Source organism: Lynx rufus, unplaced genomic scaffold (assembly GCF_022079265.1).
Source record: "Lynx rufus isolate CCGP_SWC_20201006 ecotype Redwood Valley unplaced genomic scaffold, mLynRuf1.p SCAF_15, whole genome shotgun sequence".
NCBI lineage: Eukaryota > Metazoa > Chordata > Mammalia > Carnivora > Felidae > Lynx > Lynx rufus.
Window position 1 is genome coordinate 50,603,419 of NW_025814829.1, and position 26,714 is coordinate 50,630,132.

At 47.7% G+C, this 26,714-nt stretch overlaps 1 protein-coding gene across 2 annotated transcripts in view; it reads right to left on the reverse strand.

The window, feature by feature from the left end:
• Window positions 1-12,058, reverse strand: part of PRRX1 (paired related homeobox 1) — a 70,209-nt gene extending 58,151 nt beyond the window's left edge. For both annotated transcript variants that reach the window (XM_047076416.1, XM_047076417.1), the window contains exon 1: window positions 11,818-12,058. In XM_047076416.1, the coding sequence (XP_046932372.1) occupies window positions 11,818-12,058 (241 nt within the window). The remainder of the gene's footprint in view (window positions 1-11,817) is intronic.
• Window positions 12,059-26,714: the final 14,656 nt, after the last annotated feature.

Here is a 26,714-nt window from a genome sequence, read left to right on the forward strand (position 1 = left end):
TTACGTTTTATTTCTTAAATGTGTTGAGGATTCATCCTGTGGTCTTCCTTCAAACTTGAGTAGGGCTGCTGAACAGCACATCTGGTTACAGGCAAAGAGCTCTCTGGGTGGTTCTCCTTTCTTCCCTCAGAAATAGGCAACGCAGGGAACTGCAGAAACTTTTATTGGACAAGTGTGGTTTTTTAATCCTCAAATGTAATGATTATTCTCTCTGCCCCCCTTTCCCAGGAGAAGGAGATTCATTATTAAGATATATCTAATTCATATTTTAAAAATTCTGTTCCACATGATTTTACATCACTTTTTAATACTTGCCTTAAAGAAAATATTTGCATGCATCAGGCAAATATTTTAACATCAATTTGCCTGGGAACGATGTTTAAGTATACTTCATAATAACAATTTATATTTTCTCTGTAATTATCACTTTAAGTAAGGGCTGTGGTACTGTAGACTTTCATATACGGATAAATGCGTTATTTTTTTATTTTTATAAGTGCTTCTCCTATCAAAACACACTGCTGTGTGATGAAATGTGTCACTAACTACCTGACCATCATTCTACAAGGTATATAGAGAAATAAATGTTGCCTTCCTCCTCCTATGTTACAAAAGCATGTATGAGTTTTAAAACATTTCAAAGAAACGTCAAGGGGGTTTGTGAATTCGAGCCCCACGACGGGCTCTGTGCTGACAGCTCAAAGCCTGGAGCCTGCTTCGGATTCTGTGTCTCCTTCTCTCTCTGCCCCTTCTTTGCTCATGCTCTTTCTCTCTCTCAAAAATAAATAACATTTAAAAATTAAAAAAAAAAAAAAAAAGAAACACCAAGGGGAGCCTGGGTGGCTCATTCGGTTGAGCATCCGACTTCAGCTCAGGTCATGATCTCACTGCTCGTGAGTTCGAGCCCCGTATTGGGCTCCATGCTGACAGCTCAGAGCCTGGAGCCAGCTTCATATTCTGGCTCTCCCTCTCTCTCTGCCCTTCCCCCGCTCATGCTGTCTCAAAAAATACATAAACACACAAAAAGTTTTTTTAAAAACATCAAGATCCAGAGATCTACAATAATAGAAAATGTGCAGTCCTTTAAGACACTTTCTCCCCACCAGTTGTGTGGAGCTCTTCCTTACCAAACTGTGTAAAAACTAATTTCTTGAGCAGTAGCCCTCCAACTGTGGTCCCAGAATGCCCTTTAACTATTATGCCGGCTTTTCCAATTTTAAAAGGAGACATGTGCTCATGTCTAGGGAAGGTTCCCCGCTAGAACAAGCAGAAAAGAAACAGCAACTGTTTACTCTGAAGGTCCTCACTGCTGGATGGAAATGGACCCACTGGCACCTGAGGATTCTGGGAAATGGCTGTGATGTCAGGGTTCCCACAATCCTTGAGGGGTTGCTGTTTGTTGTTCGTGTGCTGGTTGAATTTTTCTGATGAGAGCAAGTGGGTTATATGTTTGTGTATGTTCTGAATGTGGGGGAAACAGAGTCTTTGAAAATGAGATTAAAAATTCTTCTGTTGGGGCACCTGGGCGGCTCAGTTGGTTAAGCCTCCAGCTCTTGATTTTGGTTCAGGTCATGATTTCAGGGCCATGGAATGGAGCCCTGCATCTGGCTTCATGCAGGGCTTGGAGCCTGCTAGGGATTCTCTCTCTCTCTCTCTCTCTCTCTCTCTCTCTCTCCCTCTCCCTCTGCCCCTCCCCTACTCTCTCTCTCAACGGAAAACAAAACTGCTCCGTTGGTTTAAGAAAAATCAGTAATGGACGACACTAATACAAAATTGTGTAAAAAATAGAAAGGAAATATTTCAGCACCAAACTATGAACTGTGTCTACCTCAGGGTGGTGAAACATGGGTGACTTTATTTTCCCATTTAAACTTTTTAGTGTACAATAGAACAGTTTCTAAAATGAGCATGAATTGCATGTTGGTGTTATGCCTATATATATGCGTATGTATATGTATGTGTATATATATGCATATATGTATGTGCATATATATGTATGTGTATATATATATATATATACACATATATATATGTATTTTAGGGTTTTTTTGAGAGCGAGTGAGAGAGAGTGAGTGGGGGAAGAGAAGAGAGAGGGGGGAGAGAGAAAGAGTATCCTAGCAGACTCCACACTGTCTGTGCAGAGCCCCATGCAAGGCTTGAACTAACAAACCATAAGATCATGACCTGAGCTGAAGTTGGGTGCTTAACCAGACTGAGCCACCATGCTTTATTTCTAAAATATTACTCTCAGCTAGAGAGTGTAAAACCAGCAGAACCACACTATACAAAAAAGAAAGAAAGAAAGAACAAAAGAAAGAAAGAAAAGAAAAAAGAAAAGACAAGACAAGACAAGAAAAAAGAAAAGAAAAGAAAGAAATCTATTTACTTACACAGCTTTGCTATATACACTATGGAAAATGCCTCCCCACCTCCCTACAAAACTCTCTAATCTTAAGAAAATCCTCAGGGTAAATTAACAATCATAGCTCATTTAGAAAATAATTAAGCAATACTTGTAAAAGTGCCAATCACTTCTACCGGAAGCATGGAGGAAAGGGGTTCACTCAGGCCAAAAGGAAGCAGATCAAGGAAAGAGTCTCAAGGAAGGGAGATGGGAGCAGAACCTTGCAAGGGAGCACAGGTGGGTTTGCAAAGAGAGGCGCAGAGAAAGGACATCTCATCAGAAGTGAGAGAAGCAGGAAGGAGACTAGAGGACCTGGGAAATGTCCCAGCCTAACTAGCACGCTAGGGAAAAGTAGGGGAACAGTTCTGATCTACAGTGAATGGGCAGGCTGCTGGGACCTGGATGGAAATCCAGAAGGCACTGGTGATTTTAGAAGGTAAACTTGCTCGGATCCCGACATGGATTGGCCAGAGGTGGAAAGGAAGGAGTCAGGGTGAGCCTGTAATTTCTGAGGTTTGCATCCTGGGTTGTGATACAGAAACACAGGAAAAGCTAAAAGGGGATCGACTGGGAAAAGGGAGCGCCATAGTGTCATGTTTTGTTGTTGTTCTGTGATGTTCACATGGAAATCAGTTGAACAGGGCACTACCTATATGGATGTGCAGTTCCAAGGGGGGCCCTGAAGCTGTAACCTGGGAGTCATTAGTATGCAGACCTATGCTGAAATGGAGAGCCTGGGGGAGATCTCCCAGGCAAACAGTATAAAGTGGGAAGGGAAGTAGAGGGGACCCAGTGCTTGAGCTGGATTAGAACGGGGGACCCACTAAAGATGGGGAGGTCACCCATTCACTTAAGCATTCCCTGAGCCCAGGCAACAGTTTAGCAGCTGTCCCAGTGGTATGGGACTACTGTGACCCAGACAGGTATTTGGGACAGTAGCCCTGGTGGAAAATGAAAGAAAAGTCACGATGTACACAATTATTTAGTGTCACTTCCCAGTCTGGATTGATGACAATATGTCAATGCCCAGGCATAAAAGTTGAGATTCAATACCTATTTCCACTGGAAGATTCGACTTCAAATATTTATGAATCACCTGAAAAAGAAACAAAACAGTAACCAGTTCCCCAAACCTCTATTTCCGAGAAGTCTCTAAGTACGCTAGTATAAAATGAAATATCAGAGAGAAAAAAATACATGAAAATGCTTGGTTATGTTATAAACCATTGACCTCAACAGACCCTCTCCTTTTCTGAGGATTCTAGAAAGCAGCATTTAGGGGATTTCCAGGGTCTGTAGGCAGGAGTCTTCTGGGCAGCACACATACCTTGGGCAGCCAGTCGGGGCACAGGGCATGAAAAGAAAAGGATGGCTGACGAGGGCAGGAGGCTGGACACTGATTCCCCTACCCCCCACGAGGCCCAGGCCAACTCCACCAAGCCCTTTGCACCCTAGCATGAATCTGTGTGGATAAATACAATGGAGATTGGAGAAAATGGGCTTGTCTGTAAAAATCCCAAGTGCTGGAGAGGCCTTTCAGTTTGCCCCAGAGTCAAGCTGATTAAACTTAGCATGTCCTGGCTCAAACTTTGATTGAGTTGGGCCCCTCGGCCTTTAAGTTGTATATCTGAATCCTCTTTGAAAAGATTTGGCCTCCCCATATACATTTCGAGTGCTGGGAGAGTGCCCATCTGTTTTTATGCTTATTTATAACCACAGCACCTTCCAGCACCGTGAGGTCCTTAAAAATATAATGACATGACTGATGATGAGTAATTAAGTGAATAGGGTGAATGTTCTTACTCTCAGACAAACGTTTGTGGGAAAGCAATTTCCCTTGCGGCCCTGGCCTGGCACTTTTGCTTCTAGTGAACACCCAAGCTCCGATTATCTTGGAAGCTATGTGTGAACCACCACCTCTGCTAAGAAGACAAAGTATTCTTTCTGCCCGTTCGTTCCTTGCTCTCACTGCTGCCTTGCCTTGTTGACCTCCAAGTTCAGCGTGTGGTAGGGAGCCCAGTAGAAAAACCCAAGATTTACAGAAGGGGGTTCAGAATCTTCCTCAAATGTCCTGTAAGCCATTTGCCTAAAAAGGGAGGATAAGGGGAAGCCAGGGGTCAGATCTGGGGACACACACACACACACACACACACACACACACACACACACACACGACTTGGGGTAGCTGTTGTTCTTCCCTTGAGGGAAAGAGGGTTCCGCTAACCCCAGGGCCTGACTCTAGGGTGGCCAGTGTCTGTCCTGCGTGAAGACTGGGGTACAGTGAGGGTGTGTGTCACAGCTGGGCGGCCCCTCCCTAACACGCCAGCCCTCCCGCTCTCGCTCTCCCATCTGCCCCGGTTTCTTTAAGCACCTGGAGTTGATGTGCAGAAGCATCTCACCCGCCTCCACGGAGACAAAGCCTCTCCTTCCCAGGCTCCATCCCTAGCACCCGCTGACCAGGGGCATCTAGTCCCCCCCCCTTTCTCCCCCTTCCTGGAATCCTGACCACCCTCATGTCAAAGGCAAGAAAGGCAGAACTCCTACCAGCTAACTCCGTGTTTCTGTGAACACGCGTGTATGGCATACATTTATGCAGTCCCTGGAGTGTCTTCGTGACACAGATATTTCCTATCTGTTGCTACTTGCGTAGACGGGTCTTCCAGCTGGTCGCTCTGCTGCCAAAATCCAAGGATTTTGGAAGGCAAGGCCCGTCCCGCCCCGGCCCCGGGGGGAATGCGCCTCCTTTCGGCCGGAGAAGGCAAGCAGGCTCGCGGGTACATCCCGCGGCGCCCAGGGCAGCCGCCTCGCCGCCCTGGGAACTGGGAAGGCGAGGGCGGCGGTGGGGTGGGAGTGTTTGCATCTTTGTTCCGGCCCAGATGAAGAGCAAGAAAATCTAAGCCACTGTCAAGCTCTGTTTCGAAAGTTAAAATCTAATTTCTCTGTTCTATCAACTCCCTCCTCCACCGCCCCCCCCCACCCCCAAATGGAGAGCCTGCTGTTCAGGCCGGGTGCTATCTCCATTCCTGCAGAGAAGTTTCCCGAATGGTGTCTCCTCGCCCGCCCGTTAAGAAAATTCCCAGTCGCTTGCAAACAGCTCCAAGCAGACGAAACAGGAACCGGAGGACCTGTCCTTGTCCTTTCTAATAACGCGAATCGTGAGGATTCAAATAAAGACGCATTTTTCAGATTCGTTCCTCATTTGAAGCTGAGTCTGGGGGTATCAATAACGGCAAAAATAAGCCTCAGAGATCTTGGGAATTAGAGCTCCCTCATGACGTGGTGCAGCAAAGAGGCTGGGACATCCAGTACCCGAGGACTGATTTCTGGTCATGACTCTCTTCCTGTATCTGAGAACTGCGGGGCGCAGAACCCTTAAGATTCCGATTGTCCCTGGGCTCTTCTGAGAAGTCACTCGTGTATGTGTGTGATTGATTTGTTCTGACAAGTTTATTTTCTTTCATAAAATTTCCTTCACCAACCACTGGTTGTGTCTTTGTTCCCCACCCCACCCTTAAAGTGACTATCGTCCCTGTAATCAGCTTCCTAGATATTTTTTCAAGAAAAGTGGTTCCAGGGCAAGTGAAATGTAGTGATTTTTTGTTAAGTCTAAAGCTAAAATCGGTAGTTCCTAATTTTCTGTACAACTACTTCCTCCAGGCTGCCTCACTATATTAGACAAAATGACCACGCCAAGAATCTACTAATATTCAGACTACGGTGGAGACATCTTACTCAACAACTTCTACAGGTGGAAAGCAAACCCGCAGACCCCGAACACCGATGACTGTCCCTTCCTCAGATGTCTTGGCAATGCATTTCTGCATTTCCTGATTTAATAAGAAACAGCATTTAGAGAAAAGAAGGTCGTGGCAGTTTGTTGATATTGTTATTACTGTTTGAGATAGATTTTAATTGAGTGTTGTTAGCCTGCTCCTGGAGCTGGTGGAAATTACAAGAATCCAAATTCTTGTGGATAAACATTAATGCTGTTGACATAGACATCCTCTCTGTATTGTTGAAAAGGGAGTTGAAGGGAAACCGTTTGGGGTGGTACTCGGTCTGAGTTAAATTAAAACCGAATTCCACCACAGAGCACCCAATCAGATTACAATGGTGTGCACTCACAGGTAGTTCTGTAAATGTTTGGACACCAAGTGGACACAGGAAGTTAGACCTTATCCAAGTAGACCTGTAAATGTCTAATCTCTAGCTCAGAGGAATACTCCAAGAATCCTGTTGGTTGACCTTACAAATTGGCTTGAATAGAGGATGCTGAACTCCCAAATTTTACTTTTTTTTTCCGGGTGGAGTTCTTCCCCAAGAAACTCTTCTACCCCTTGGGGGGAAAAAAGAAGCAAAACTCAAGACTTATCTCCTTTTCTATAAACACTACTCGCCCTATTAAAAAAAAAAAAAAGTACCTCCTAGCGCTTCTTCTAGCTCCATCTCTCAAAGACTAAAAAATAAATATATGATCTTAGAACCGCCACGGACAGGAGGCACGCGGGGATCGCGTCGCGCGCACAAGCTCGCAGAGATCTGCGACATCCCGTTACCCTAGTCCCCGATGAGCCTGCGAAGAAGCCAGTTCTCTCTGGGCTAGCGGTCAGCTGGGGTGGCGGTCCCGCTGAAGGAGGGAGCAGGTAAGCAGGGTAGAGGGGAGGGATTGTAAAAGAAACGCATTTAAAAAAAATAAAAATCAAACTGACCTCTAGTTGAAATCTACAGATGCCATTTAAAAGTGAAAAAAGGTCTCCGAGGTGGCTGCTGGCCGGGCACGCAGTCCAAGACCCGGATCTCAGTTTATCGGAGCCAGTGGAGTAGGAAGGTATCTGTGGTTCTGAAGTTGCTGGGGTTCCCCACCCCCCGCAGGGCAGGGGAGCGTATGTGACACCTTGTTCGTTTGGAGATGGTTTATTCACTCGTGTTGTAAAATCTAAAATGACGCCGCTGGGAAGACGAAGGAGCTGCTGGGCCCCTTGCGACCCCCGGTCTAATCTAAGTATGCGGGGGACCCTAAAGTTCACCATGGCAAAATGCACGGGTGCCTGACGCCTAAGATGCGGCAGAGGCGCGCTCGGGAGTCTTGGAAAGGGCTTCGTCAGATAAATGAATGGTGGAGACACTCGCTCACTGTCTTCTACAGTCCAGGGGTCTGGAGACCCGGCGAGTATTGGCAGTCTGCGGCCTCGGACTGTACAGGCCCGGATCCCTGACCTTCGCACTCCGGGCTGCCCTTCTCCCCAGGGCGGGTGAAAGTCACCAGACTGTCAAATTCTCCAAAATATTAAGAGAAGGAGGCCATCCAGCGCCCTGCTCCTGCCTGTCAGATAAACAGGATTTGCCACCTCTCCTCTGGACTTGACTTGCGACCATAGGGGCTCCGTGACCTGTCTTGATTCTGGATTTCACTGCCTCCTATAAAGAGAAAAAAATCTCCAGGCTACCTTTAAAATGATATATTTCCTTGGCTCCTCTTTGAATCAAGATCACTGAGGCCCAAATTCAGAGTGCCAGCACCGGCTCCAGGGCCCCAGGGTGGTGCCGCAAAAATTTCTGGCGCCTTGGGCGTTACAAATGCTGAAACTCCAGGGAAATTGATATTCTGGTGTGAATTCCAACTAGGGAGCACCCTAGAGAACATTCCCGCTCCCCTGGGCATACCTCGTGCGGGGAGGAGCCGGCGGAGCTGGGCCCAGGGAGTGTGGCCGGCGACTCCTTCGCGCCGCGTTTACACCTCTCCCTTTGTGACAAATCGATTTCCCGCGCCGCTGTTCTGCATTTGCATCCCGCCGAGGCCCGGGGCCCAGCTGCGCCCGGTGCACACTTAGCACCGGCTTGGGACTGTGTGCGTGTGTGCACGCGTGTCTAATTGACTTTCCGTCTACCTTTTTATGACTACATGTGTTTCCAACAAAAGGTCTTATTAGGACAATCTGGTTTCACTAATTTAGAGGTTGGGAACGTGGAAGGCAGGCGCTTTTTTTTTTTTTTTAAGAGTTTGCAGAAGTTCAGATTAAGAAATGACAGCGGGATGCACCGTGGTCCTAGGAGTAGGTCTGCCTATTTTTATGACCTGTTCCTCTTTCCTCTCCCTGGCTTCCCCTGTTCCACCCCCTTCACACTCCACACTGCCCCATTAGCCACTGGATTCCTAACTGTTAAAGAACCATTTCTTTAACACTTGAGGCGTTTGAACCCAGAAGTCTGAGAAATTTACTGGGCTGGGGAAATCAGTAAGAGGGAAAAGAAATCATTCTACAGAGAAGAAAGTGCAATGAATATCAACCGAGGAGGAAACAGAATTGTGCTGAGGAGTGACAGAGATCAGTGAGGTCTTACTAAGGTCGGCCCAGGTTATAACTGGAGAATTTGCAATATCGTTGTAAATGAAACCTGTTTTACTAACGGGAGCTGAAAAGAATATTTAGGAAGAACAGGTTTCTATGTCACTGAGAGAGTAAACCCGGGTCTTCTACATGTGCTCCATCCCTCTGAAGATTATGGCTTCCCACTTTGGGGTACACTGCCAGCAGGCTGCAAGGGGCACCTGATTCTTGGGGTCATTCTCCGTCCCTGTCGGGCTCCAGAGCCCAGCTTTAGTCGTCTGCCTGAAGACTCCTCTCTTCTCTGACTCGCCCTGGGAGCCTCACTGTCCACTGCCCACTGGAAGCCCAGCAGGGCCCAGTGGGGGGCCCCACTCGAGCAGCTCAGGACAGCTTCCTTCGAGACCCCTGATGGCGGACCCGAGGACTGAGGACAAGGGTCCTCCTGAACACTATCACCCCACTCACCAGACCTTCCTATTCTCATCTCAGAGATGAGTGAGGAGGTTGAGGAAACAGGGCTTCTAAAAGCAACAACTGTTTGTTGGAAGAATAGGCCCCAGTCATCTCCAGAAAGCCAGGCCTTGTTGTGTTTCTCTGCTACTTTCTTAGCCCCAAGTGTCGGTCACTTTGTCCCCATCAGCGCGGTCTGCATTTCTGCTACCTTCTTCCAGAACCGTCTGTCCACCATCCTTCCTTAAACAGCCTCTCGTTGGCTGGCACCCGAGCCTCAGTTTCCTCTCGGGGGCCCACTCCCCACCAGGCCTGTCGTTACTCCTTGAAACTCTGAGATGCGTTCAAGAATCAAGGGGGCGGGTTCCCGAAGTTCGCATCCCCTTCCCTCCGGACACACGGTCCCCAACTTCGCCCGCTGCCCTTTTTGTGTCCTCCCGCACCATGGCGGACGCCACGTGCGCAGCGCGACCTCTGGCCACGCCAGGTCTGGGTCTCACAGGAGCCACCACCGCGCGCCACCTACACCTCAGGCGTTTCCCAGGCGGCCTCCACAGTCCAGAGTCGTTCCATTCGCACCAGGAGGCCACCAGGAACCCGAGCTCCCTTCTCGTGGCGTTCCCTCGGCAGCCCTCCAGCCCTCTTGTATCCGGCGCCCATCCAGGCCGACGCGGGCCCCGGACTCGCTGTGACCACCGGCCTTGGGCCTGCTTTTCACATCCCTCTGCTTGTTTTAGGGGTAAAGCCACACTGGTTGGTCTCGCCCGCCCCATCCTGGTCTTTTCACGCAGCCGTTTCTTCACGACCGTGTTTTCGGTTGTGGGTCCAGCCTCCAGTTCTCCGAACAGCGATAAAGGTGGCGATTAATAATTAACCAGGGCGAAAGGAGAACCGCGGAAGGTGCGGAATCAGAGAAGCTGGGCGATTCAGCAGCCTAGTCTCCCTGTGCTTTGCATATTTAAATTTTCCCTAGCGAAACGTTTAAAAAACAATCACATTCCGCCGCGCTTTCTCTTGGAGCTCCAAGTGTGTACGCCAGCAATTAACTCCTGCTGCGGACGCGTGCAGCGCGAGCAACCCCCCTCCCTTCCACCCCTTCCAGGCTCCAATATCTTCAAGAGAGCCTCCGCCGCTGTGCCCAGCCATTGCCCGGGACTTGGGGACACCGGGTCTTCATTCCTCAGAGCTGGCCTTCTTTCTGTAGTAACAGAGCGGGCCACATTTCCATCAGCCTGAACTCCCCGTCGCCCTCTGCCTCTGGGAATACGTAGGGTGGATCGACCCCAGTTCGATTTGGGCTGAAAAACGCGGAGGGGATCCTAGGCCTGGACCCAGGAAGCTGGGCGAGGGGCAGGCGGCCTGCCCGAGCAAGGGGCTTCCCCTGCCGCCTGCTTCTTTTCAGCCCTTTGCCCGGGCCTTGCTTCCAGCTGTCTCTGGGTCCTGTTTGCTTTGTCTATTTCCCGAGAGTCTGATATTGGCTTTTTTTTTTTTTTTTAATCATGGAATGCCGGCGGGTCTCCTGTGTCTACAGGTTCCCAATTTGAAGACCAAATAAATAATGACACGGAAAGGAATTAGCTTCATTTAAAAACTTCCAGCCAAGCTGAGACCCTTGAAATCTCAAAAAGGAAATATCAAGCCCCATGTCACCTGGGATGAGCCAGGTGACAGGTCTGTTACAGACCCCAGAACGCAGGGATACGTTTGGGGTCACCTTTTAAGGCATGGTTAATGAGGCCAGCGACATATCCACGGAGACGCGGTGTATCAGTAGGGAAGGATGGGGAAGGGAGACTGTACGGGGACTTTTCTCGAGGTCTTAGGGCCAATAGGGAGAGCTCCTCGAATGTGACACTAGGCTCGGCTTTGGGGCCCGCGCTTCCCCTGCGCATCTCTCGGGTGCGGGACCGTGCGGGCCGGGAGCTCGGGTTTCACCCCCAAAGGACACTCCCTCTGCTTCGCCGAGTCTTCCCCAGGCACAGGCCTTTGATTCCGCCGGGGGTCTCGAACCCAACCGCAGGTAGAGGGCGGCCACCGCCGGGCACAGAGAGCGGCTGGGCCGCTGGGGCTCGGCGCTCCAAGCGGCCCCTCCCGCACGCCCCGGCCTCAGGAGCCCCGCGCGCGGGGGCCGCGCGGGTGTCGCCGCTGTGCGCCTTGCCCTCCTCCTCCTCTGCCCCGCCTGCCTCCGAACCCGCGCTCGCGACTTGGGAGGAGCCCCCCCCCGACCCGGCTCGGCGCCTTTAACCTTCCGCCTTCCCGAACAGGGCAGGCTCCTTTACACCCCTCGGGGACCCTTGCCCAGCCAGCCCGGTTGCCCCGCGTCGCCGCGCGCGCCCCGGACTGAGGGGCGGCCCAGTGGGTTTCAGAGACAGTCGGCGGCGGGCAGAGTCCCCGACCCCGACCTCGGGGCCTCTCCCTGCAGCGGCCGCCTGGGCTACGCCCTCGGCAGGGCCCTCCTTTCCTCCCCGTCTGTGACCGGCCCTTCCTCCGGCCACTGCCACCACCTCTCCTCGCCCCCTCTCTCCCCTGGCCCTGGCGGGCTGCAGGCGCCCGGCCGGGACCCCCAGCGTCCCCAACCCCCACCCCCACCCCGTCCCGGACACACACTCCCGCGGGCATGCGCCCCTCACTCACTGTCCTGCTGCGGGGTGTCGCTGCCGCTGGTGAGTCCCGGCGACTCCAGTAGGCTCCGGCCGGCCTCGCCCACGCTCTCGTCCGCCTGCGCCGCCACCATGTCCCCGGCTTCCTCCAGGTCTAGCAGGTGACTGACGGAGAAGTTCTTTTTCGCCTGCAGGGTGTCGAGGTTGCCCGGGCTGTCCAAGCGGCCGCCCAGCGCCGGTTGCCGCTCCAGAACGTGCCCGTAGCTGGAGGTCATGGTCTCCCCCTCCGATCCCACCCACCCCCCTCTTCCCGCTCGAATCAACACCAAACGCTGTGGGCGCGAGGGGGGAGAGGAGCCGAGTGGGGAAGAGAGAGGGGGGAGTGGAGAGAGAGTGAGTGAGAGAGAGAGAGAGAGAGAGAGAGAGAAGGAGGGGAAGGACAAAAAAAAAAAAAATTGGAAAGAGGGCGGGGGACCCCCTTCTGCGGAGCAGAGTTCTGCACCAACAGCCTTCGACAGCCTCGGTTGCTTTCCTGAGGCCAAGTCCGGCGCGGTCCAAGGAGATAATCCACACCAAAAAATAAAATTAAAAAGTCACCCTATGTTCAAGTCAGGAGAAAAAAATTCCTTCCAGCTCTCCAAAAGCGTCCACACGCACACACTAAAAATAATAATAAGGGGGAGAAAGGAAAGGGGAGGCCAGCAGGGCGGGGGAGTTAGGCAAACAGAAGAAGAGAGAAGAAGGGGTGGGAGAGAAGAATCAAAGTGGGTTTTTTTTTCAAGGTTAAAAAAGTTATTCCCAGGCAAGAGTTCAAGCACCAACAGAAGAAGGCTTGTTCCAGCTTTAAAACATCTTCAAGAAAACGTGTTCCCCCTCTCTGCACTCCTGTGGATTCTCAGGAGTGACTAAAGTTTCAGGAGGAGAGGGTGATGTCTTGCAGATGTATTGGAGAGCAGGATTCTCACTTTACTTTTCGTAAGAAGAAAAAAAAGGGCTTCAAGAGTCCGAAGGAGGGTGGTGGTGGGTTTCCCCCCTTTCCCTTCTCTCTCTCCCCCTCTTCTTGCTGAGCTCCTTTTTCCTTCTCAGTTGGATCAAGAAGCTCTCTGGCACTTCAAAAGGCACAAACTGGCATGCAGAGGAGGCTTTGTAGGGAATACAAGAAAATTGGAGACCCCTGGGAGGGCAGATCTCGACTTAATAGGAGCCTGTAATTACGTGGCAAAGCCTTTGTGCGGTGCCTGACGTTTTACAGACCCCCTTTCTCCATCACAATCTCCTTCTTCCTCCTTTCCCTCGGACCAAAAAACAGTCTGATTAAGAAAACCCCCTTTGCCAACATCTGAGCTAGAGAGAAAGAGAGAGGGAGGGAGCCGGAGAGGGAGGAGGGAGCGAAAAGGGAGGGAAGAGAAAGCGAGAGAGCCCCTTTGGATTTTTTAAGTAAAGGTCTAATTATCATTCCCCTGCAATAGTATCACGGGGAGGAAAGACAAACTGAAACCCACAGTCACTTCAAACGGACTGATTATTTTGCTTGGGCATTAACTCCTCCAGATTTGTTTAAGATCTTGTTGGAAAAGCTCATTTGCATGTTTTGATAACAGCTGCGGGGAAACTTGTTGGAAAAAAATCCACAACTATCTCAATCAAATTTTCTTCTCTCTCTCTGCCTTTTTTTTTTTTTTTTTTTTTAGCGTTTCCTGCAGTTCTAACAGTTTTTGGGAGTGGGGGTGGGGGAGTGTCTGAGAGAGAATGAAGGAGAGAGCAAGCAAATTAAAGCTACGTTTGGCTCCGTAGAGACAGCCTCTTAAATAATGTAATAAACTAACAGGAGCGGTAATAGTGGGAGGCTCTCCCACGCTTCTTCCGCGAACCAAAGGCAGGTTAGGGGAGATCTAGAAGGCGCCGAATCGGTTCGAGTCTCTCGCCGCTAGGAATCCCGGGGCCAGGGCAGTGGGAAATTTACATATTTATTTAGCCGGAGGAAAGGACTCTGCGAGTGTAGCATAATTGCTCTCGCCCCCCCCACCCTGACCAATTTCGTAACCTCTTTGGTGCGGCCAAGGTCGCTTCCCCAGGCGACGACGCTAAGCCGGGAGGGTCGCGTTGCCCAGATGCTCGGAAGGCAGGGGCACTCCTGGAGCGAGCGGCCGGCCGGGCGAGGCTCCTGCTTAGTTCAGGGTCCGGCCCGGGTGCCTGGGCGGGCGGCGGGGGGCGGGGGGTGGGGGGTAAGAGGAAGGACGCGGAGGGATAGAGGAACCCCCAAGTCTACGGATAATGCTCTGCCGTCTGTCTGCTGAGCCCTGACTTGACAAGGAACAGAGAGGTGCTGAGGGATTTTTTTCATGACCTGTTGGAATTTGGTAACAGCTTTAATAGTCTCATTAGAAATGAGTTACTATATGACGAGTAAGTAAAATATTAAGTGCTTATTTGTGGCATTTTATGTTCTTCAAATACACACACACACACACACACTTTCCCACTGCCTTGATTACTAGACTCCCCCCCCCCTTTTTTTTCCTCCTCCTATAGCCGAGAGGCTCTACTGGAGAGAAAGAGGGGTCCGAGTGTGTGTAAATGCTTTCTGGGCTCCAAACGGCCATAGTTAGCCCAGAACTCCCAGCCCTGATCTGGGAAAAGAACATTTGATGCCATCAAAGGGCTGCAGATTGAAACCAGATGTGCTCGCCTCGGTTCTTTCCATGCATTTAATTAAGGAGCCGGGATGGAGGAGACTTTTTCATCATTAGTCCACCCACTGCCCCCTCCTATTTCCATCCCCTCGCCCTCCCCCGCCCCAAACCGGCCCGCGCGCACCCCCGACCGGGAGCCCAAAGCCCCGCCAGCGCCGCGCGGTGCGCCGCGCGGGTCGCTGCGTCTCCCCAGCGGTCGGGGCTCCAAGCAGTAAACATCTGTCCGCGTCTGGGCCCGTGCGAGCGGCGCGGCGGGGCTAGCGGGACGCCGGTGGGAGGCGGACGCGCACCCGGGTGGGCCCGCACCGAGTGCGGGCGCCGCGCCGGACGCCCTCCGCGGGGATTTCCAGCACCGCAGCCTCTGGGAGCCCAGGCCGAGCGCCTCACGTGGCACTGCCACCCGCTCTCTCGAACCGACGCGACTCGATCGCGCAGAGGTTTCCCCCAGACGTCCTGCTGGATGAGCTTAGGGGCAAAGGCCGAGGGGCCGTCTCCCCCTTCCCCGCACGCCGAGCGCGAGGCACTGCTGGGTTTGTTCCCGCAGCCGGGGGCAGCCTCCCCCGCTCTCCCCTAGCCTGCTCAGACCCGGAACGGGCCCGGGCCTCTCCCGCCTTCTCTGCCCTCGTTTACAGTTGAATTTCACGTTTCTTTCCGTCCTGACACTGACCGAACTGCCCTTTGGGACAAAGGGCTGGGTAAGAGGCCGTGGGGCTTCTGACGGCCCCCCGGAACGTGCTGCTGCCCCTGGAGACCGACCCAGCGATCTGTCAGTCGAGGAAGATCGCCCTTCGGAGAAAGTTGCCTTGTCCCTGGTATGCGGTCGGGCGGTCTGGTTACTGACCGAGAGGTAGCGACGGGGGAGATCAGGGATGGGCCGTTGGAAACAGAGTCGGAAGTCTCCACTTCTACTCCCCCGTGTTCTCGGGAGGGATCAGGCACTCCCTTAACATCATCCACTTGTCATTCGTGTAATAATGTCAACCAGTCCTACCACTACCAACGAGGATGCTAACGGCTTCCACAAAAACATCAGACACATTTGCTTAACATTTGCCGACTAAATATGTGTATGTGTGTATATATGTTATATTATATAGAAGTTTCGATGCACAACATTTCCCTAAAATGTCTCCGGGAGTGAGAGCTCGAATACCGCCGCCTGCGTGGGGCTCGCTCAGCGCTGGCGAAGCGGCCCCTGCAGGGGCTCCGGAGGCCCGAGTCTGGGAGCCCTGCTCCAGCAATTGGGGTGGCCTTTGAGGACCTTGGTGAGGGAGTGGGGGCAGGGTCCAGAAACTGGAACTTGGGAAAGAGAGATGCCAGTGTTGGGACAGGGATTCCAGGCAGGAGGCAGGGTCCCCGTCTCGCAGACCCAGAGCGCTTTTTCTGGAATCCTGCGGAGGAGGCCGCGGGAGAGGAGAAGGCTCGCGGAGCTCTTCAGCCCTCCCGAAGGCAGCTCCTTCCCAGGGCATCCCGTAGGCCGCCGTTGCAGGGGTCAAGCCCCAGAATCCCCCAGCCTCCGCCCCAAATCACCGCAGGGAGTCGGGGCTGCAGGGTGGGCTAGAAGAAGGAGCCGGCAGGATCCCCAAGAAAGTAAATCCCCGAGGCATAGACCCTGCAGAATTGATATTTTTGTTTTACTTGTTTACACCTTTTTAGTTTTTTTCTCCCCCCCCTTTTTTTTCTATTAACAATTGCTAGTGGATTGGATCCACATCCTGATTATGTTTACATACATTTGTAATTTGCTGAGATTCTGGATTTGCTGGATCGTAATTAAAAGCCATCGGGATAACCCTACAGGGAGACTCAAGACTGACTGGAGAGCGCAGTTGGCCCAAGTAAAATGGTGAAAAGCACGGGTTCGTGCCGCCAGCCGGCCAGGCCGGAGAAGGCTCTCTGGGACCCTCAGAGCCAGCGCCGCCAGGTGCTCTCTTTTAGGCACACAGAGGTGGGCAGGAGAATGCCTTTCCAGAGCACCCAAGGTCGCAGCCTGGCCTCCCCTTGCTGTCCAGGCGCCAGGCCTTGTTCACTAGAGGGGTGGAGGGAGGGGAAAATTGGTGGATCAAAGTTCTCTGGGCTCAGGTTGCAGGAATCAGAAGGGCCAAGCACCTCTAGAATTCAAGAAGGACCATCTGGCAGAAAGATGTCAGAAGAAGGGAAGCTGTGGCCGGGAGCACATGCCCATCTCAGCAAGCAGGCAGCAGGCCTGGCCTGGGAATTTAGAAGGCCCCAGAGAACGCTGTGGCCTGTTTAGTTCCTTAATCACTGCTTTGCTTTCCCCCTGTGATTTCCTTTTGGGAAGACTTGGAAGGAGAGCATTTCGAACTCACAATCTCTGAACATGTGTAGATCTTTCCTTGGCTTTCACTTTGACTTCCATCCATCCATCAATCTTTATTAAAATTCTGAAGCGCTGGGTGATGCAGCTAAACAGAACCCTCTTCCACATGATCCTTCCGGCATCTGAGCGCGCCTTTGCAACCCTTCCTTCTGCCCCGCCCTGTTTGAAAACTAACTCCTGTTTCTGGATTCCTCCATAAGCAAGTGGGAGCAAAGCTGGGACTAGCAAGGAAACATGATGAGAGATCAGACCATGGTAGGAAGGAGGTTTGGTTTCTAGCCACGTGCCCTTGGGTGGTCCTATTCATAGGCAGGTTTGGTACTGATCACTGTCCAGGGTTTCCCTGGCACGGGGAACTGGCAGAACACTGCCTCATCTGGCTAGCAGAATGTCCCCCACCCTAAGCATTTCTCCCCCTGAGGTGGGAACCAGGAGTTGCACTCCCTGATGTGTTAATAAGCTGATGTGGTAATCACATGTGACAGGTCACAGGTCCCACGACACATAAACAAGACAATACCACCCTCATGCAAATAATACGCTTTGGGGGTAGAAATGTTCTCCTGCTCCTGGTTGACAATCTAATATATTATATATTCATAGGCGATGAAACAGGGGAAGAAAATGAGATGCAAGATGGATTCCACAGGGGTGTCATATTTTAATGTTTCTGAGAAGAAGGCTCTCTGCCAGATTTGAAAGAAACTCTCCTTTGCCCTCCCAATTCTGGTTCTTATAACCATACGTGGCATTTTAGGAACATCCCATGCATTGGGTGAATGCTCTCTACCCACACCCACCTCCATCCAATAGCCCTATTGAATTATTTTGAAATTTTGCAAGAATGAAAGAAAATAGGACTAAAAACACATTTCCAAAATAGGACTAAAAACACATACCCATAAGATGGATAATGTGTCCATCCTACTCCAGGCTGGGAGACCCAATATATTCCCCGGGGCCATTTCACCACTGGATACTAACTTTGCACGCACCGTTGGGCCAGCTTCAGCTAAAGATATCTGTAATCTGGGGGCACCTGGGTGGCTCAGTTGGTTGAGTGTCTGACTTCAGCTCAGGTCATGATCTCAGTTCATGAGTTCGAGCCCTGGGTCGGGCTCTGTGCTGACAGCTCAGAGCCTGGAGGCTGCTTTGGGGTCTCTGTCTCCCACACTTGAGCACGCAGGCGCGTGCTCTCTCTCTCTCTCTGCCCCTCCCCCCCCCACACTCTCTCTCTCTCTCTCCAAAATAAATACACATTAAAAAATTTTTAAAAAGATATCTATAATCTGTAATCACATTGGCAAGTGCAATGAATATTCTCAGACCTCAGTTTGTTAAGTGCCTCAGCTGTAATTGACAGTATCGAACACTCTCATTTTGAAATTTCTTCTCCTGGCCCTCTGCTTCTCTGAGCACTTCTTGGTCTTCATAGAGTACTCCTTTGCTTTAGCTTACTCCTTAAATATTAATATTCTCCAGAGTCCTGCCTTTTGTCTTCACTGTCCTTTCCATTAAACAGGTTGTTACTATAAGATCTCATAGATTTTCATGTGCTAGCTGCCTCTTGTTTGACAGTGAGTCTAATATCTAAATCTTAAGCTTTCTCGTCTACTGACGGTTACCTGGGGCAAATTGAGCAAGTTACTTAATTCTCTACGCCTCAGTTTACTCATCTTTCCAATAGGGCTAATCATGGCCCCTACTGGCATATATTTGCAAGCATTAAATGAGAATGTATGCAAGCCATTTAACACAGTGCTCAGCATATAGTCAGCCCTGAAAGAAAAAATTGCTGTCTTCTTGCTGACATTCATTCATTCATTCATTCCGGAACCTTAACTCAACATGTCCAAAACTAAACTGACCTAATCGTTCCATGCTTCTCCTCTTTCCCCAGTAGGAAACCAAGGAATTACCCCCAATTCCTGCCTCTTTGACACCAACTCTGGCTTATCCAGGCAGTCACTAAGGTCAGCCTATTTTATCTGGCTGGCATCAAATCTGTCACCAAATAGTCACCAAGTGATTGTTGCATTGGTACTGAAGACTAAGTCATACTGGAGCGAACGAACAGGCGACATTACGTGCGAATGCATAGCTATGGTTATTATAGAGTGTTCACGTGACATAAAACATAACAACTCGTCAGGATGCCTTGCCAAATGCCCTCGGAGGAAATATGAATGTGCAGGTACTCTACCTTCTCTCTCCTGAGGAACTCAAGCCCTTCTCGCCAGGCGAATTCAGAGGGACCACACATGGCTGTTGGGAACATTAAGAAAACAAAAGCAAAGTGCCTTACCATAGTCGTTATTCGTTATTCGACAAACGTGAATTTCCTTCCTCTGCTCTTTCCCTTAGGCTCAGATGGCCGGGGCTTCAGGTAGCTCCGGGCACCACTGAGAAACAGGAGGCTAAATTCCTGCTATCTTCCTATTTTAGAAAAATCCTTTAAGGACAGGCATACGCATGTGACTAAGAAGCTGAAAACCGGGAAGGGTTCTAGGCAGGCAGCAGCACACAGCGCTGCCAGGGAAACCATTGCTGACCCTTCATTCCTGCGCCAGAACAGCTAAAGCCTGCTGGGTTTTTGTATCACACTCTGAGAACCAGAGAACCTGCGTGTTCACTGGATTCTTGGCCCCGCACGAGACATCTGAGCTGAGGTCCCAGGCTGGCTTGCTGCCTCGGCGGGCTCCCCAACTCCTGGGCCCTGGAGCTCTGTTTCTAAGCCAAGCAAAAGTGAGGTGGACTCTTACAGGATAGGTACAAAATGCTTTGGGCCTGGCTAAGTTTGGCTGATTTGAAACCCGTAAGGCCCTTCAGCTGACTTGAGTGCTTATTTATAGCATACCCAGTGGGTGTGCCGCTTTGGATAACCTTCTTTGGCTTGCTGCTTTCATAAATGTGGAGCCAAGCACGGCCCATTCTCCACCTGCTTTCTTCTTTGGAGCCCTTGCACAAACCCCTACTCCCAGACGGGGCTCTCTCTTCTCCTCTCCTGTTGTCCCCTCTGCCTTTAACAGTGGCCCATACGTAAACAAACTGGCTGTGTCTTCTATTGGCCAGTTACACTTGTTAGGTTAGGTGTATATATATTATCTTCTTTTTTTTCTATTTTTTAATCATATCTATTTTTTTTATCATGCCTTATTTTAAGTTTACAGTAAACAGTAGCAACACATTTCGGCGACATTTTTTTTTTTTCTGGCTCACCTCAAAAGGGTACCGTGAGATAGCAGGTGTGTGAAGGACTTAATATAAAAGGTATGACTGTAGATAAGGCCAGCTGTAGCTACCAATACCTCTAGTTGTCACATTTTCCTGACACTCTTTTCTCATTTTCATCACTACAGAAGGAAGAATTGATAGAGCGGGATTTATGAATTTTTGAAGTTTAAAGTCTGAAATAATGTATTATTTCAACACTTTGCAGCTCAGGACCCATTCACTTAAAGTCACTATTCACCTCTCTTACACAATACATACCTTTGCTTTTCAGGAACCTGGTGTCCAGCTTCATATTTAAAACACCAGAACCGTCCCTCCCAACATACATGATAAAAAACAAACAAAACAAAAACACTCACCTTTTGATCCTTTCCTCTTTCTGAAATTTTTCTTGTGAGTATCTTCTGCTCTTTAAGCCAGAAGTCTGAATCATTTCCTTCAAAATTTGAAGGGTGTGGTTTATTGAGCGCTCTAATTTGTCAGGTATCTTAGTTTCTCCATTAAAAATTAGTATACAGAATCTCGGATATCCAATTTTATGTTGTTTTTGGACCAAATGACCATTAATCTTTAGCCATTATCAGACAGGCTATTTTGAGCCTAGTGTGACAGAGAGAGTAGAGCTTTAGAGGCTGTGGAGGTACGTTCCTTGGTTCTGCCTCTCAAAAATTTTGAGCAAGTTACTTAGTCTGTCCGAGCTTCAGCAATTCAAAGAACTGCTGAAAAAATGTGAGCCAACACAGGTAAGGATCCATCAGAGTGCCTGGCAAATAGTAAATACTCAACAATAGTTCAGCATTTCCACTTTGGGCTATGACATGGTAGTTTGTAGCAGACCAACGTTGTTCCCTCGGAGAGCAACTGGAAAAATCTGAACTACTTATGTCGTCTTCACCCTAAATATCAGAGGGCTTCTAAGGCAACCAAGACTCAGTGGTTGGCTCATGGAAGTAATCATGTTCCAGAAAGAATGCTTTCTGAGGTAAACCAAACTTGATCCATTCTCTCTTTATCCTTGGGTTCTCTTCCACCTTTTGGCATAGAGCAACAAGAGGGAAGGACTTGAGTCCGGGCAGAGCTTTATCAATTGTATGACCTTAAAGGAAGATACATGTGAATCCGGGATTGTTGAGATTTCATAAAGGAGGGAGACTGAGACAAATGAGACCAATATTCACAATCGTTCTCCCCCTCCCACCGCCCCGAGGTAGTTGCCAGTTAAGCTGCACAAGGCCAAAGGTTAAGAGGCAATGTGAATAAAAAGCAGATCAGAGATTCTGGCAACCGGACAAGGGCCAAGAAGACCACAATTGAAGTTCATGGCATACCAAGGAGAATCCATGAGAAACACTTCAGGCTCTCTGTTAGGAGATCTAGATAACTATATCCTAAGAAAGAAAACAAATTAGATGTAGGCTGACTCTTACCAACATTGAGTTCAGTCACAAAATGAATTGAGCTGATTTGCCTCTCTGTTGTCCTTTAAGATAGGCTGAATCCTCTATGAAGAAATATCACATCCAGAGTCACCGTAATTTTCATACAAAATGTCCAGCATTTGATCCTAAAACAGAGAAGCAAAACTAGACATATTAAGAGACAAGACCAAGAGAAATGACACATACAACAGAAGTAGGTGGCCCAGGTATTAGGGAAAGCAGGCATGGACTTAAAAGATTAATAATTAAGGGGCCCCTGCGTAGTTGAGTCAGTTAAGTGCCCGACTCTTGATTTCAGCTCAGGTCATGATCTCACAGTCGTGGGATCAAGCCCCACATTGGGCTCTGTGCTGAGCATGGGGCCTGCTTAGGATTCTCTCTCCCTCTTTCTCTGCCCCTCACCCCTGCTAGCACTCTCTCTTTCTCTCTCTCTCTCTCTCAAAATAAATAAATAAACACATTAAAAAAATAAATCTTTAAATTAAAAACATTAATAATTCATATAACCAAAGGAACATATAAGATGAGAATTTCACCACTAGAATTGTAAAAACTAAATAGAATTTCTAGCACTGAAAAAGATGACTGAACTTGAAAGCCCAGTAAATAAGTTTAACTGGATATTTGACACAGTTCCAAAGAGAATTAATGAGCTGAAAAATAGACCAGAAGAAAATATCTAGACTGAGGCATGGAGGGAAATAAATACTGGGAAGCAGAGAGGATTCTGGGAGACTGGAGGAGTCAGAAACACCAGAAACTGTCTCTCTACCTAGGCAACAATTGCACTGGCAGAATCTGTCTAATATAATTAATTTAAAACTCCAGAGTCTATTAAAGGCTTGAAACTTCCAGGGGTAAGGCTTGGATGGTAAATTGAGGTTAATTTCAGTCAGTTTCTCAGCCCCATGGCAGGAAGCTGCGCACATGTTCCCAGAGCAGCTACACACAGTTTATTGGACCCTATCCTCCAATATCAGGGATTTGTGCTCTAATTGCTGGTTGTGGCTTCTGATCACAGAGGTGCAGACAAAGAGGGCGGGTGGCAATTATTTTTCCACTCCCCGCATTGTTGCAAGCCCCCTCCCCTCAAACTAAAGTGATTTCTAGGGGTTTTAAGTGGCCAGTGCCCTTTCTCCCCCTTCATTTTTCTTTTTCCCCATTTGGGAGATAGACAGTTTTTAAAGACGAGGACATTCAAAAGCAACTGCCTATGTGGGGAAAATTAGAAAGTGACCATGTATGCCCAAGGAAAGGTGCAAGCTCAAGAAAGACCTGAGAAGATCTTAAGTTTGCACCTCAGGCTGATCCGTGAACAGAGAGCCTGCAACAATAAAAAAAAACAATACACAAAAGCAATAACTGAAACCTTGGGAAAGGGGAAGAATATGATTTCCAGGATTACCAATTAATTAGATTCGAATGTCCTGCTTTCAACAAAAAGTCACAGGGCATACAAAGAAACAAGAAAGTGAGGCCTGTTCAAAGTAAAAAAATAGATGAACACAAAATGTTCCTGAAAAAGATTTGATAGAAGATCTGCTAGAAAAGCCATTAAAACCATCATTGCCTTAAGGATGTTCAAAGACTTACAGGAAGATGTGGAGAAAGTTAAAAGAAAAAAAAAAAGGTATATGAGCACATTGGAAACACTAATAAAGAGATAGAAAACATAAAAAGGAGCCAAAAAGAAATTCTGGAGCCGAAAAGCACAATACCTAAAATGAAAACTTCACTAGAGGAATTCAAAAGCAGATTTGAGCCAGCAGAGGAAAAAACCCACAAATCTAAAGGTAGGAAGGTGAAAATTATCACATGTGAACAGAAAGAAAAAGTATAGAAGCAAAGTGAATACAGTCTAAGTGCCCTGTGGGGTGCTATCGAGCAGGCCCTTTACATGTTATACGAGTTCTAGGAGAAGAGAAGGGGGCACAGGGAACATTTTCTGGAGAAATAATGGCCGAAAACTTCCCATATTTGAGGAAAGACACGAATAGAAACACCTAAGAAGCTCAACCCTGTGCAAATAAGAGGAACTCAAAGAGACTCACTCCAGGACGCGTTATAATCAAACTTTCAAAAGCCGACGATAAAGAGATCATCTGGAAGCAGCCCAAGAGAAGCAACTAATCACGTGCAAGGGAGCCTCACTACAATGATCAGCAGATTTTTTCGTCAGCAGCTTTAGAGGCCAGAAGGCAGAGGGTCAATATATCCAAAGCACCTGAAGGAAAAATAAAAAACAAAAAACCTGCCAACCACGGATCCTATATCTGGTAAAACTGTCCTTCAAAAGTGAGGGAGAAATTAAGACATTTCCAGACAAGTAAAAGCTGAGGGAGTTCGTTACAACTAGAGCTGCTTTACCAGAAATGCTCACAGGAATCTTGCAAGGTGAAATGAAAGGAAACTAGACAGCAAACTGAAGCCATTTAAAGGAAAAAAAATTATATATATAAAGTTAAATGGAAGCTAGTATTATTTGCAATTTCACTTTTTCTGTTCTACATTGTTTAAGAGACTAATGTCTCTTAGTCTCAAAAAAAAAAAAATATTGTCTAGGGATGCCTGGGTGGCTCAGTTGGCTAAGCATCTGACTCCTGATTCCAGCTCATGATTTCACAGTTCATGGGTTTGAACCCCACATCAAGCTCCATGCTAACACTGCAGAGACTGCTTGGGATTCTCTCTCTCTTTCTTCTCTTTCTTTCTCTCTCTTTCTCTTTCTCTTAAATAAATCAACTTAAAAAATTATTGTCTAAAAGCTAGTATCACTGTAACTTTGGTTTGTAACTCTACATGTTTTATATATAGTTTAAGAGACTAATGCATTCAAAAGAATTATTTGTTTAGGTTTGGGGACTCACAATGTAAACGATATAATTTTGTGACATCCACAACCAGAGAGGTAGGAACAGAGCTGTCAAGGAGCGGAGTGTGTGTGTGTAACTGAAGTTAATCTGCTATAAATTCAAATTAGAGTGCTATAACTTTAGGATGTTCAATGTGATCCCCATCATCACCACAAAGAAAATAACTATAGAATATATACAAAGGATATGAGAAATAAATTTAAATGTTTTACTACAAAAAAAATCAACTAAACACAAAAAAAGATAGTAATGCAAGAAATGAGGGACAAAATGCTGTAGGGTCTAAAGAAAATAAATAACAAAATGACAGAAGTCCTTCCTTATCAGTAAATGGATTAAGCTCTCCAATCAAACAAAAGACAGAGATTGGTGAAAAAGCTAAAGTGTGTGATCTAACCATATGCTGTCTACAGAATTCTTTTTTTTTTTAATTTGAGAGAGCACGTGAGCAGCAGAGAGGGGGCACAGGGAGAGAGAATCTTGAGCAGGCTCCATGACCAGCGTGAAGCCCGATTGGGGGCTCAATCCCATGACCCTGGGATCATGATCTGAGCAGAAATCGAGTCAGATGCTCAACCAACTGAGCCACCCAGGCGCCCCACAAGAGACTCACTTTAAATCCAAAGACACAAACAGACTGAAAGTGAGAGAATGGAAATTGGTTACTTTAGCAAATGGTAACCAAAAGAGAGCAAAAGTGGCTAGAAGAATATTAGCCAAAATGGACTTTATATCAACACAGGTTAAAAGGATAAAAAACACTATATATTAATAAAAGTTTCAATACAGCAAGAATATATAACAATTATGAACACTATGGAACTGATGACAGACCAGCAAAATATAGGAAGAAACTGACAGAATTAAAGGGAGAAGTAGCTCTATAATAATAAAAGATTTTAATACTTAACTCTCAGTAGATGGAGGTCTTCAACAACATCAGAGAGCAGCTAAATCTAACAGACATTACAGAACACTCTACTCAACCACAAAAGCACTTGCTTTCTTTTCAAATGTGCATAGAGCATTTTCCAGGTTGGACCATATGTAAGCCACAAATTAGGTCTCAATAGATCTGAAAAGACAGGTATACGAATCCTTTTCTCCAGCCACAATGGGATGAAATTAAAATTCAACAACAGAAGAAAACTGGAAAATTGACGAATTAAAAAACACACTCTTAAACAAGCAATACTCTTTGCAACAGATTCAAACTGCAAATAACCCAAATATTCAATGGTGTTATCAGTAAATAGTGTTAGGTTTATATAATTGAATACTACCTGCTGTTACATGCATCAATATGAATGAGTCTTACAGAGATCATGTTGATAAAAAAACGCCAGGCACAAAGAACAGATTTTGTTTGTTTATTTTTTTAAAAAGTTGCTTCCCTTCATATTCTGCTTCCCAAGCTGAAGACATCCCTTGTTACATTTCCACAGAAACTATAATTCAAGGAAGAAATTGGAGGCCCAATGGGTGTCATTTATCTATCATTTGTCTTTGACCGAGAATTTCTGTAAGGATGAGTAGAAACATGTAAAAAACAATACTTAAAACTGAATATTACTTGGTCTAACAAGCATCAAATATTTTTCAAATTGCCTTCTGACATTTAGCAGGATCTTAACTATATTTTTGTGTGTTTAATTAAGTGATATACTAAGTATATAGCATTGAAATCAGATATCTGGAACATACAGGCCATGAGATTTTCTCCAGCTATATGATTGTTCACATTGATCTCGATGTCGTAACTTTGGACCTGCAGTAATAGTAATAATTGCTATCATTAGATGAATACTTACTATGTGCCAAATACTGTGCTGAGTGTTTTATATCCATTACCTCAGCTAAGCCTCACAATAATCCCAGAAAATAGGTTTTACTATCCTTTTTGCCAAGGTTAAATCATTTTCCAGTGCAGGAGAGGTCACTCAGCCACGATTAGAATCTGGTTGACTCTGACCATGATCAGGCGTCTGCTGGTAACTCCCTTGATAAATGTTGTATCATGTTGGCGTGTGTATCAGTGATTTAAAGGAGTGTCAATTCAATGGTCTGAAACTGTAAATGTAAGTTTTAGTACAAATTTAGCCCTAAGAGTACCTATTTCCCATCCCTTGGCCTCTACTCTCACTTGACCCTCGTGAGATACTATAGCAGTAATGAGAAAAAAAACCTAGATATATCATGAGGAAGAAGTCCTCAATCCATTTGCTTATCTCACCAAAGGGTCCATATCCCCAAACAGGGTTATCATCAAGCATTTTGGACCCTGTCTTTGCTTTCTTCTCCTGGGAATGGAGTAAAGAGAAAAGTTGTACGGTAGCATTCAGAATGACAAA